We start from the raw sequence: 14,555 nt of genomic DNA, 5'->3' as shown, positions 1-14,555 counted from the left end.
TGGAAAGTTAGCTTTCAGCCAACAGGGCCTTTGTCAAAAATTGACACCACGAGCACGCGCTTGCGCGCGCGCGCGCGCGCGCTCGCGCCCACACACACACACACACACACACACACACACACACACACACACACACGACCACAGTCCCTGACAGCTGGAGCTAGACTGTGAGCAGCAGCGCATTATGGGAGAGGTAACCGGGTGGGGGTAAGGAGGAGGCTGGGGCAAGGAGGGGGAAGGATAGTGATATAGTGATAGCAGGTTAGGGGTGGGGGACAGTAAAGTGCTGCTGGGAGCATGCAGGGATGAGGTGGAGATTAGGGCAGCTAGCTGGTCAGGAGGTTAGATGGAAGAGAGGAGGAGGGGTAGCGGAAAAGGAGAGAAGTAAAAAGACTGGGTGCGTTGGTGGAATAGACGGCTGTGTTGTGCTGGAATGGGAACAGGAAAGGGACTAGGTGGGTAAGGACAATGACTAACGTAGGTTGAGGCCAGGAGGGTTATGGGTACGTAGGATACATTGCAGGGAGAGTTCCCACCTGTGCAATTTGGAAAAGCTGGTGTTGGTGGAGGATCCAGATGGCACAGGCTTTGAAGCAGTCGTTGAAATGGGAAATGTCATGATGGGTGGCATGCTCAGCAACAGGGTGGTCAGGTTGTTGTGGTTTGCTGTGTGTTATTTTGTTGCTGTGGTCTTTTTTTAGCCGCTTAGAGGAGTTAGGCTGCTTTGTAGCTATTGTGCCACTGCAAATGTGTTGGCAGGCCCATGTTTTCTTTCTCATCACTGATATCTGTAATTTGGCATCAGCTTTTTTGCAGCAGATACAAATGATAATGTTGAAAAAAAAAAAAAAAAACACAAAAACACAGGTACAGGGCGGGTCGCAGGTGGCGGATAGCGAACGATCCATCAGATATGGTGGACAGCTGCGAATAAGGGGAAACCCAAATAAGCAGTCCCGGACCGAGGCGGCAGCATCACGAGGGTGTGGGAGTGTGACTTTTGGCAAGGGTCACACTCATTCAAAAACCACAGAACCCGAAGACGTTGCTGTGTCATGGCGAGTAAGTGCCGCCATTACAATAAGCACCGTCAACACCCAAATCCAGGACGCGTCTGAAGTGGGAACCATCGGCATCCTGGTCAGCGTCTGTTCACACAATGTGCGGCTGGTCATAATGCTCCAGGAACTAACAATCCCTGGTTCTAAACACCCAGTGGAAACACTGGACCAACTTGATTACAAGCAAGTATGACTCGTGCAAGTAATAACAACATTACCCCAGGTGGTAACCAATCCACCCATCAACAGATGGCAACCAGGAATTCGGATTCTGGGGAACCTGGACTTACATGATTACATCAGAGAAAGTCGGAGCTCTCTGGCAAACTTCCACTTAAAACACCTACATACATTGGAACCTTTAACATAAATACATTAATCCAACCAGGAAAACTTCTAAACCTTACAACAGAACTTGAAAAGCAAAAGATAGTAATACTAGCCTTACAGGAGACACGTTTTACAGATGAAGAAACATCAGATTATGGCAACTATCGCATCTTTAAGAGCAAGATGGATAAACGAATCGGAAGAGGAGCCCCCCATCTCGGGATGGCGTTTATCATACACAAGAGCGTGCTCAGCTCCATCAAGGAAGTTACTCCCGTAAATAATAGGATAATGACGATGCGCTTACAATGTGCCAACAAAACATACACAATGGTTAATGTTCATGCTCCCACAAACGGAGACAACAAGAAAAACCCCATAGAAACAGAAAAGTTCTGGGAAAATTTGGAGAATATAATGGCCAGGATTCCAAAAGATGATACAAAAGTTCTACTCGGCGATTTTAATGCCCAAATGGGTAGAGAGAAAATCCACCAAAAAACCGTAGGCAAATATGCTGCACATAAATTTACCAATAAAAATGGTACAAGGCTCGTCGAACTATGTAAGCAGAATAACCTGAAGATAATGTCAACATCTCTAAGAAAATGTCCAAGAAAACAAAAGACATGGAGATCTCCTATACAACAAATTGGCGAGTTTCAAATAGATCATGTGGCGATTTCATACCCAGTACAAAAAGAAATTTACGACGTCCAAGTACGCAGAGGAGCAAACATTGATTCAGACCATTACCTAACTAGAATTAAAATCAAGTTTACAGCACGAAGAAGTCATCAGAAGAAAACAGAAATACAGAAATATGACACCAAGAAGATTAAAGAATCTAAAGTAAAAGAAGAATGGGAGAAGGAAAAGGCAAACACATGGGAAGAATTTCATTCTAAAATCACGCGAATAGCTAAGGAAACTATTCCCTTGAAAAAGATATTCAAACACCCTTGGTGGGATTCGGACTGTGAAAATGCATTGGAAAGGAGAAAAAAGGCATTTCAAGAATATAACAGTAAAAAATCACAAGAAAGTCTACATTTATTTAACGAGGTTAGAAAACAGGTTTCAAAATCTATTAGGCAAGCAAAAAGGAAGTACACAAAGGCACAACTGGATGCCATAGAAGAAAATTTCCAAAACTATAATACAAGAGACTTCTACAGAACTTTCGCAGATAAAATACGAGGATATATCCCTCAAAATTTATGTTTCAGAAAACCAGATGGTAAATTAGCCCTAACAAACCAGGAAAACTGTCAAGTATTGGCTCAATATTTTTCTAACCTACTAAATTGCCCAGAACCTAGTTTAAGGTTTCCCAAAGAAATCTGTGCCAACGCTCAACTGGATTCATTACCACCAACACAGGAAGAAATCAAATGTCACATTAAAAACTTAAAAAATAATAGAACATCTGGCGAAGATGGCATTGTTGCAGAGCTATTAAAAAACCTAGGACCAAAGACGTTGCAAGAGCTCACAAAAATAATAACAAAAATATGGGAAACAGAAAAATTACCAGAGGAGTGGAAATGTGCCCTTATTCACCCGTTACATAAAAAAGGAGACAGAACAAATGTCAATAACTACAGGGGAATCTCACTTTTACAAGTCACCTACAAAATTCTCTCAACATGCCTGCTGAAAAGAACACAAGAGCAGCTGGAATGCCAAATTGGTGATTATCAAGCAGGCTTCCGCCCCGGTCGCTCATGCATAGAACAAATATTTAATTTAAAGACAATATTAAAACACAAAGCAATTAGAAATGCCCCCATAATTTGTACATTTGTAGATTTTAAGAAAGCCTATGACTCAATTGACCGGCAATCTTTGTTTAACATTTTAGAGGAACTTGGACTTGACTCCAAAACATTAAGGCTTATCAAAGAATCACTGACAGACACTGTATCTAAAGTTAAATTCAGGGGAGAAATCTCTGAACCTTTTCTCATAAAAACTGGAGTACGTCAAGGTGACGGGCTATCTCCACTTTTGTTTAATATAGTCCTGGATAAAGTCATTAACGAATGGGAAAAAGAATTAAAAAATCAATCCTACTGGAAACCAATCCATCTTGGTAGAACCAAAGACAACGTGGAGATATCTTGTTCAGCATTCGCGGACGACTTGGCCATACTTGCAGATGATGAAGAAATCGCGACCAAACAAATAGAGATCCTTAAGGAATGCGCGGATAAAGTAGGTTTACAAATTTCGTTTCAAAAGACAGAATTTTTCTGTACAAAATTCCATATACACAGTTTGAACACAAAATATGGAAAAATAAATAGAGTAAAACATTTTAAATACCTAGGTGAAATTTTGGAGCCAACCGGAGGAGAGAAAGTTGCACAGAAGATCAGACAACAGAAAATGAAGAGAGCATATGGTATGACACATGAAATATACAATAAAAAATGCATCTCCTCGAACACAAAAATCAGACACTACTGCGCAGTAATTAAGCCAGCAGCACTATATGCTAGTGAAACGCTCACACTCCACACAAAATGTGATTTAGAAAAAATACTAAAAGAAGAACGAAAAATTATGAGAAAGATTTTAGGTCCAAAATTAACAGAAGAAGGATACCGGATACAATCAAGAAGAACCACAGAAACTATATCAAACCTGGCAGCAGACATAAGAAGGCAAAGATTAAAATTTTATGGACATGTCACTAGACTTCCCCCCACACGACTCACCAACAGAATTCTCACTTACATAGAAAAAGTCAAATCAACAACACCATGGATTAGCCAAGTAAAATTAGATTTACAAAAAGCAAATATTGAACTTAAAGATGTCAAAGATAGAGAAACTTTTAGAAATAAGGTGGAAAAGTGGAATGTATTGTCGGAGAAGGAAGCACTAAAGAGACCAGGAACAAAATGGACAGAAGAAAGAAAAAGAAAACATGGAGAACGAATGAAAGAAGTATGGAAGAAACGACGTCAGAAAGCTTTGCGTGATCCTTCTGGGTCCATTCGCGATAAGTAAGTAAGTAAAAAAGAAGTTAACAACAGCTATCCTTTCTAGAACGCATTCTTTCATTATTGCTTGGTATAAGCCTCTTCTGTTTGACGTCATCTCTACTAGTCCTATGTCACACATCCACACCTCAAAATAAGGAGTGAAGTTATAATTACTTATTATATAAAATATTAAAACCAATCCATCTTTTAGTAGCCTAACATTGTTAAAGAATAGAGTAACCTGTTTATTTTATACCATATTTTTACCTAGTTACACAAGTGAGATTAGTTTCATGCATTAATCTAGCTTATGAGGCCTATGCCTTTTAGTGGTTTGATGATTGTGTATAAATCACACTTAATTAAATCGCGAGCACAAGTTTTGTAGTGCGTGGTGTGTGGCACCTGGGGTGTGACCATGTGCAGTGACCCAAATGGGCTGTCTTATGAGCGCAGGCTTTGTTAATGATTGTGTCTATATTGCAAATTTCTCAGAGTAACATTTTGATGTTGTTTTGATATTTACCTGTGTTGTCTAAGTAGCTTACTGGTATTTAAATTTCATATTTTATTATTTTTAGATGTATTCTGTTATTATTTTATTTACTTATCAGTCTACTAAAGTGGTCCCACCTGGATCAAAATATTACTACTTACATTAAACATATAGTTGCAACACATATTATTTTTTAATTCTAGGGTTTTTTGTCCTTTTTTAAATTTTTAATTTAAGTTTTATTTCATGCTTTTTGAACTTTTTATTTAACTGGATTGGAATGGACTTCACAGAGATCAATTAGAAGAAGAGGAATTTGTGAAAAAGATATTTGTGGAATTCAATGACAAATTGATTGGGGGGAGCTTTAAAGACAAAAATGGATAGATTCCAGAAAGGCCCCAAAGTCTTGACATTTCAAGGTCTTAAAGAGTATGGCAACATAAAACAAATAATGTTTCTGATAATTGTAAGTTGGGTCTGTTACTGTCCTTAAGTTGCAAGGGACCACTGTGGAAAAAGCTGTCATTTATTTAGGCAAAAGTACTTTTGTCGAAGTGCAAAATTATGTGACCTTAAGTTGCTTACAAAGCTTGTAGGGTGTTGCTATTTGTAAATTCAATCAAAGGAAACTGTTTAATAATCCATCTGACAGATTGGTTTTAGCAGAATTGCAAAGACTGAGAAACAGTTCTTCAGTACTCTAATTTTGTATTGAGTGTCATACTTCATTATTTAAAAATATTTTTATATTTAGAATACTTTTGCAATTCTCACTTGCAGCTACTATTAATAATCAAAACACATTAAACATTATAATTGTGTTTTACCATTGAAACTTGTGTGATGTTTGTTTTATTAATTCACACAGATATTAATTTAGTATATATTTAGGTAATTTAAATAACATAAGCAATAAGCAATGGTGATTATTCTAAATCAAGTTGGAAGAAAGTCAGCTGCCATGCGATCTCGTGCAATAGGCTGCCTTAACTATTAGGGCAAAATCATTTGATATAGTACTGAATTGTAGACCTTAAAAAGAATTACAGAAACATCTGCAAGAGCATATGTTTATATTTTATTTTGAGTCACAACCTCCCATTTTCTGCTTTGTTGCTGCTGAAGTGGGCAATTTCAAAAGGCAAAAATCATCATTGATGGTCAATCATGAAGATGAACATATGTCCCCATGGACTTTTCTTTAGATCTTTCTGAGCTCTACAGTCTGGTACTACATAACTTGATGATGTTGCTCTTATGTGTTACGTAGCATATAAAACATTTGTACTCAATTCAGCTTATGAAGTTTGATTGACTGAACAAACTTCCATGGAATATAGCTAAGAACCATCCTGATTGAACCACTTTAAAAAAAAAAATAAAAATAAAAAATAAAAAAAACTTGATTACAATTGGACCTTTCATTTGGGAGCTACAATGCCATAGTCAGACAAACACATTAAATTTATGTACTGGGAATTAAAAATAGGTGGCTGTTGCCTTAAACATCTTTTTTACTTTGCTGTACATCATTAGTTTGTTTACATTGATTTGCTGAGATTTCTTTCCAAAGTAAATGGGACAATCTCACCTTCAAAGAGCAAGGCTTCCGCCAAAATTATAACACATGACAGCAGAGATGTGCATGTGATGCCAAGGTCATGGGCAGCTTTGGTCCATGTTTTGCAAGTTGCCCGATCTTTACATAATGGCGTAGTGAATCCAAAGTGTTGGTATACTGAACACCTGAAATGATCATTTCCTCATGGGGTGTACCACAGCCGTATCTTTGTTAGAAGATTTTGAAATTTTCCTCATAGGCTGTTGTTGACAAGTGTTTACTTTATTACAGTTTACATGATTGGCCAAATTTAGCCTTAAAATGCATTTTCAAGTGCAGTAAATTTCAATATGTTGAACAATAACAGGTAATTGAACAATACATTGACATCCACTGCTCTTGGTAATGACCTGTAAGGCCAGAATTAGCCAGTCGTGCAAGGTGTAATAAAGTGAATACCTGTCAACAACAGCTTAGGAGGAAAACTTCAAAATGTCTTTTTAACTTCTTAATGTGTTTACTGTCTAGGGCTGGACTCTGAAGCAGATAAACCATTCAAAAAGAAAAGACATATTTAAAGTCAAAATAACAAATTTAGCTGTTCTCTGCAGTTCCATTGTTGATTTTTTCCCCATGATGACATGTACACATTTCACTGCCTCGATCTCCCATTTTTCTTTTAATTAAGTTTATTATACTGCCTCGATCTCCCATTTTTCTTTTAATTAAGTCTATAATACTGCTACAAGTCAGGGAATCTGTGCTAAAAGGTAAGGTGTTACTTAGCCCCTTCGTGACTTGGTACTCATCATGTTGTTTTGCAGTTTGCAGCAGTGTTGCTTGATGTTTAGTAGTAGTCTCTACTATCAGTATTCCACTTTAGAGGCATTTCACTTCCTTGAGGTTTCCTGATAAAGAATATAAAGGCTTCTAAACATAGAAAGATGACAAGCTTTCCAATGTACCTTCTTCACTTTATAATTAGCAAAACACATCGTGGCAGTTGAGTTGTCCCATTATCATCTTCTTACATCTTACACAATGTGTTTTCAGGTGGGCTAAACTCGTGACTTCTCTTAATGAATTGGGTATTAAGAAGTACCTAACGGTCCACTCAAACTGCAGGAAGTGTTTTTATTGTGTGTAATGGGATCCATGAACATCCCGTGAGCAGGTATGAGAACAAGGAATACATCCAGACAGAGCCTCCAGTGTCCACCCAGACAGAGCCTTCATTGGCTGGGTAAGCATTATACAAATGGCATGGGGCAGGTTCTCCAGAGGTTGCCTGCTAACTTCCATTCTGTCTCAGCAGCCAGCCACCCCATCACCACATTGCATACCGTGATGTGTAGTGTTTAGTCTAACAGAAGTTTGTACCTTCATGGTACTCAGGCAGTATGACACACAACATTCCACTACCATGCCACACTATAATTGCTGAAGCTTGCACATTACCTGCAGTTACAGAGTATTGGCAGTACTCAACAGCCCCAGATTGGAAAACATAGAATCGCCAAATCTGTACTCGGGCAGTGGAGACTGAGATTTCTGTGGAGCTTGATATTTGACATGACCAAAGTGGCACATGTGGTTAGCCACAGATGTGGCAAGCATTGCCTGCTCCCCCCTCCCACCACCACCACCACCACCACCACCCACCACCACCACCTTGCAATCATATGTCATTTACTTTTTTAATAAATTGGATTTTCCCATCTTGTTTCTTTTTGATCTTGTTTCGTTGCTTGTCTGTGAACATCTACGGTTTGTATTTGCTATACATCCCATACCCGATTTCTAGTATAGGATGTAAACAAATGTAGGTATACTGTTGGCTGTCATAAATTTTGTTTTCTTGTCTGTATATAATACTGAAGTTTATTTTCAGATGTTAGATGCTACATCAATAAGTGTAGCATTGTTTTGCTAAGTGCATCTTTTTAGTATGGCCTTGTATAACAAGAAGTGATAGGTATTTTGCTATGACTGCACTGAATTATGACATTGATGACTCAGGGGGAATGAATGAAGACCATTGTGTTTGAGACATAACAAGAAGTCTGCTGTGACTTGAGTAACTGTTTTTAGGGTGTTCTATAGATCATGTTCACAATATATTGCAATAATGTGGAATATATCATTTAGTTTATAAAAGTAATACATTTTTTTTACTGATTATATGGTTCTGTATGAAACTAGGATAGATTGTTAGTCACCATTAGAGGAGGCATTGGATAGCAGAAAGGCATGTTTAATAGTAGTAGTCTATCTTAATATTCATACATATCTAAAAACAAAGATGATGTGACTTACCAAATGAAAGCGCTGGCACGTCAGTAGACACACAAACAAACACAAACATACACACAAAATTCAAGCTTTCGCAACAAACTGTTGCCTCATCAGGAAAGAGGGAAGGAGAGGGAAAGACGAAAGGATGTGGGTTTTAAGGGAGAGGGTAAGGAGTCATTCCAATCCCGGGAGCGGAAAGATTTACCTTAGGGGGAAAAAAGGACGGGTATACACTCGCACACACACACACATATCCATCCACACATATACAGACACAAGCAGACATTTGGTCTTTAAATATGTCTGCTTGTATCTGTATATGTGTGGATGGATATGTGTGTGTGTGTGCGCGAGTGTATACCCGTCCTTTTTTCCCCCTAAGGTAAGTCTTTCCGCTCCCGGGATTGGAATGACTCCTTACCCTCTCCCTTAAAACCCACATCCTTTCGTCTTTCCCTCTCCTTCACTCTTTCCTGATGAGGCAACAGTTTGTTGCGAAAGCTTGAATTTTGTGTGTATGTTTGTGTTTGTTTGTGTGTCTATCGACGTGCCAGCGCTTTCGTTTGGTAAGTCACATCATCTTTGTTTTTAGATATATTTTTCCCACATGGAATGTTTCCCTCTATTAATTTAATATTCATACAGTTATTTCATTCTGGATTTTCCGTTTTTTGATCATATTGTTCATAGGGCTTGTATCACGTTTCACCCATTGACATTCTACTATATAAGAAAATATTTGCAATATGAACAGAATCTCTATTTCTGCTCTTGTTTGAAGTATTTTGTCTCGGACTTTCCGCACTTTACAGTACTGCAACTGGTTGAGGATTGTAACATATATACTGATCCGTGACTTATATTGGAGTTCTGAGGTATGTCATCAGCTGTATGTGTATTAAGACATGGATGAGATTATGTGCTGAAACATTTTCTTCACTGGCAATAGAGGCTGTTCATCATCCAGTTATTGTTGCTCATGTTAGTATTGCTTTGTTCATCCATACTGTTATGTATATGACTTGTAGTTGTCCTATTCTGATTGTCGCTCTGTGGAACGCCTTCATCAGTTATAAATTGCAATTTGTTATATTCAGAATTCTTGATTACACCTTTCGCTGTGAATGTAATCTTTGTTTTTCTCTTGTGTGTGACCCCCTATGCATGCAAATTTTATTTAATTTGTACTTCATTGCCAATTACTTAGACACAGAAAATGGACTGGGTTATTTGTGTAAAATTTGGCTTAATATGTTACTAACTGTGTTTTACAACTTTTAAACTTCTGTAATGTTATTTTTAATATATTTATCTACTCTTATGGTTTCTTTGTCCCACTGTAGTAGCTTTTCTCCCTGTTTTGGGAAGTAGGTCCCTTCGTACACATGTGGGTCAAGTAGCCTACACCATTGTCATTCCTTTAGTGATGTCAATGATCAGCTTGCTCCCCTGGTAGAATGTGGCCTGTTATTGGCACTTGATTTTCATTTTGATTTGTCTGACTGTATATTTATGCATGTTGCTGTTGAGTTGAACATTATTGTAGAACATTTGTTTCCAGTTACTTAGTGTGTAAGTGAAGAACTTCCACAAAATTTTATCTTCTATGATACTGATGAATGGAAATACACTGAGTAAGTTTTCAGGCAGTTTCATTTTCAATAATGTGCAGAGCAAGAGTTTTTGAAATTGAGAATTGAAAGCAATCTAAAATGTTTCTAGCTGCTGTTAGCATATATAATAGAGAATTTGAACTAACTGATTCACCGTAACCATTCTTTAATGTTATGTCCTGTATCACATAGTGTTTTAGTTACTCATTTTCTCTATATTAAGTGATATTGCTTTTGCAGAAAAATAATTAGCAGTTTTAGAGAAAATTCTGTGTATTATTCTCAGTGTTGTTTTCACAATGTATGAATTACTCATGAAGTGTATATCTCTGCATTAATATGGATTGTTTGTTCCAGACTTTAAATTAGAAAAAATGCTGTAGTGTTTCTTAAACAGTTGTTTTGTTTATATATTGTAGTGCATCATCTGATGGTACAGTGAAGGTGTGGAGTACAAAATCAACTGAGTGCACAGCAACCTTTAAATCACTGGGAGCAGCTGACATAACAGTTAACAGCATACACCTCTTACCCAAAAACCCTGAACATTTTGTTGTATGCAATCGATCAAATACTGTTGTCATCATGAACATGCAAGGACAGGTATGAAGTTATCAGATTTCCTCTATCATAGGTTGCTCTTTTTTTTCCTGAAACTACAGTCTGACTCTTAATAGTAACAATCACAGAAATGACTGCATTGATATAATGACCTAGGCTACTGCAGATGAATGTACAAATTGCTGTTGAAACACTTACCCAGATTGATTAGACATAATAGCTTATAATCTTTTTATTCCCACCTGATGGTCTGTTTATGAAAAGGCATGACACTTCATTGTTGCTAACTATTCAGAATGTATATATTTTAAATAGGGACTGATTTTTGTGAAGTCTAGGCAGTTCACTGGTGAACAACCACTTTTAAGGATGTATGTGTTATGATTGCTATGTTTTAAGGCAAACATAAGCTCTTTTTACAGTTATTGTAATGTCTTGAAGGTGCTATTTCTTTGAAAAGGTAGCCAGTGAGCCCATAACTTTTCATTTCTACATAAATTATTATGACTTCTTTACTTTATGTAAATGTATCAAATGTTATGTTTTAAGATTCATTAAATGTGCAGAACTTTATGGTGAATAACCAACTTGTTTTCAGTATATCTTAGCTCCTTTAACATAATTATCAGTGACATTTTAGTAGTGTGTTATGCTGACAAAATGCTGGACCCTCACATGTAAGGTATCTGTGCCTTAAGTGCTCTTCGGTTTTTTGAGGTGTGGAGTACATGTAGTTGGCACATTATTGTCATGACTAATGGTCATACCAAATGCTATTGTTGTCAGAAGCTGAAATGAGGATTGTTAGGCTTAGTGCAGTAGGAAAAAGTGTATGTGCTTCTCTTCATTTTGTGATAAAGAACCAGTTTCAAGATAATAAATAATTTTTGGTGTAACTGTGGCATGTGAACGGTTGTTTTTCTTTCTGAAAGATCAACATATAGAGTGGCTCAGTACTCCACTGTTCAGTATTTATTCCACTCTCACCATTACCTAACATAATGGTTCAAATCCTTGTTCAGCTGTGGAGATTAGATTGTATGCGGTTTCCCTAAATCTCTTTAGTAGAATCTCAAGAATGTATGTTTGAAAAGGATGTGGCCAATTTCCTTTCTCAGTTCAGCACATACTGTCTGTAATGGCTGTCATCAGTGTGACATTGAACCTTTAGTTCCCTTCCATCTTTAAATTGACCGGATTAATATATTACATGTAGGTCTTGGACCCACAGCTCCTTGTATGTTGTTGACATAAGTCATGTACTTATGGGGACCATTTCCAGAACAAATTGAGAAGGCCATTAAATCATGTTGTAAATTGTCATTGTTACCTCACCCGTTAAAACTGAAGAAAGCAGGCGAAAGAAAAATATGTAGAACAAATACATTTAAGATTATGAGGAGCTATGAATAAAAGGGTGAGGTGTAAGGTACTTGACGTGGTACAGAGATGGCATTGATATCAATGAAAATTCATAGTATTTTTGTTGGTAAATGTTGCAAAATAATTTAAGTGAAGTTTCAACTTGATCTCCAAATATATAGTTTTTATGTGCTTGATAAAATTAGTTTTTTATGTTTTGTGTAAATATACTGCAGTACTGTGCATTCATAAATTTTCTTATTTAGTATAGTGGAAAATTGTCCACAGCTAAAGAATATTGTAAATGTTCTTCACATTGATTTTTAACACTTAGAACATGGGTAGTTGTTTTTAAACATAAATGTGGTAATTCTTTTGAAGGTTATCTGTATGAATGATATCCCAAAATTGCAACAACAGGCAAAAAAATGAAAAAAAAGGAAGTCCATAATATGCCACTGGAAAATTGGCTATTAAAGTGTATGGAATAGCTGACATCAGAGACACGTCAGAAGAAAAGCACAGTATATTTTAAATTGAATGATTACCAATCAGAAAGAGAGGTGAAATAAGAATGCCATATTTATTTAGTGCTGAACAAAAACAAATGTGAAAACAATTTATAAGCAATGTTTGGACCACTAAAAAGTATTAAATGGTGTGATGCATTGATTTGTCATTGTGAATGACGTGTTTCTGTTGCTTCATGCCAGAAACAAAACAACAAACATGTGGATTGGAAGCTGATGGTCGTACACTAAAATGGAATGTGTTTTAAGTGCTGTAAAGATTGTAGCCAATTTTTTCTGACATGCAAAAGGGATCTGTCTTATTGTGTAGAAAGATAGAATTATAACAAAACTAAGAAATTTGAAGTATGAGCTGTTGGGAAAATGCACACAGTGACTTCCACCTCTCACAACCAAAGAAATTTGGTAATGAGAAGTGGAGTGACACAACCCCTCTCACCAGTAAAGTGCACTGCTGGCATGATGTAGTATTGATGACTCAACACCTCAACTATTCGATGAGTTGTTACCTTTACTCCCTAAATGTGCCAAAAGAATTTGTGGTTTACACATATTTTTGAGTCCAATGATGGGTTATGATAGCTGGAAGTGCATATGTTGCAGAACTTCCTGACTTACACTCAGAATGGAATCTGCTCAAAAGTGGATTGACCTAACAGGTGACAACATAAAAAAATAGATGCTTTTGTTACCTAAATGACTCAGTCTTTGTGTTTGTGGGAAAAAAAAATCACGTTTCAGTCATGTTGTAGACAGCTGTGTTTGATAAAATTCTTTGTAAAATAGTTTGTTAGGTACAAAATTCCACATGGAAATTACCAGTTTGACAATTTCTCACCGTCTTCAGATCATAAGAGGAAGTAGGAGCTCATTCACAAGGACTTTCCAAAAACTAGACCGTCAGTTAAATGAGCTGAAGACCGTGGATGATGGCAGAAACCAGATTCCATTTGAAATTTCATATAATTGTGCAAAAGAACGAATCATTTTAATCAGTTTTTCACTACCAGGCTGAGATCTACTCACCTTACCCATGCATGCAGTTGCGGTATTGTGATTTCAATGCGTATTTTACTTCTTTTTATTTTTTCTTACCCTGTATTAAGTGATTCTTATTGGTCACTTTGTATGTATAGCCTTCCTAATGTGTATACTCTGTTCATGTTGTTAATTTTATTTCAGATTGTACGTTCATTCTCCAGCGGTAAGCGTGAAGGTGGTGATTTTGTCTGTGCTACTCTCTCACCACGTGGTGAATGGATATATTGTGTTGGTGAAGATCTTGTGCTTTATTGTTTCTCAACAGCCTCTGGTAAACTGGAAAGAACTCTAAATGTGAGTGTTACGTCTCCTGTTTGGATCACTTATTTGTTTAATAATATGGTGTTCTGTCTTAAACTATGCACTGAAATGTGATTTCGGTGTGGTTGCATATGTGAATGTGTGTACATTTACCAGAAAAAAAGAGCAGAGACTTGAAAGCTAGTGTGAATAATATTTTCCGTTATGTCTTTCTATGGTCCACACCCATATTTTGCTATAGTTGAGTTGTTACCTTGTCCTTATTTTATCCACTGAAATGCGACACACATGAATTAAATTTTGATTAACAGTATTTGGAAAAGGATAGATTGTCACTCGTTGAGTTACAGACAGGCAAAATGAAAACACTGTTACACATTTAGTTTTCGACAAAGGCTTTCTCTCTCTCTCTCTCTCTCTCTCTCTCTCTCTCTCTCTAACACAAACA

At 37.0% G+C, this 14,555-nt stretch overlaps 1 protein-coding gene across 1 annotated transcript in view; it reads left to right on the top strand.

Moving 5' to 3' along the window:
• The window catches only part of LOC126195110 (WD40 repeat-containing protein SMU1), a 116,320-nt gene that overhangs the window by 88,757 nt on the left and 13,008 nt on the right, over nt 1-14,555 (top strand). The window contains exons 9-10 of the mRNA XM_049933580.1: nt 10,772-10,955; nt 13,988-14,140. Of these exons, the coding sequence (XP_049789537.1) occupies nt 10,772-10,955; nt 13,988-14,140 (337 nt within the window). The remainder of the gene's footprint in view (nt 1-10,771; nt 10,956-13,987; nt 14,141-14,555) is intronic.

Source organism: Schistocerca nitens, chromosome 7 (assembly GCF_023898315.1).
Source record: "Schistocerca nitens isolate TAMUIC-IGC-003100 chromosome 7, iqSchNite1.1, whole genome shotgun sequence".
Taxonomy (NCBI): Eukaryota; Metazoa; Arthropoda; class Insecta; order Orthoptera; family Acrididae; genus Schistocerca; species Schistocerca nitens.
The sequence above is the reverse complement of the archived record's forward strand: the minus strand, read 5'-3'. Positions and strand labels throughout refer to the sequence as shown.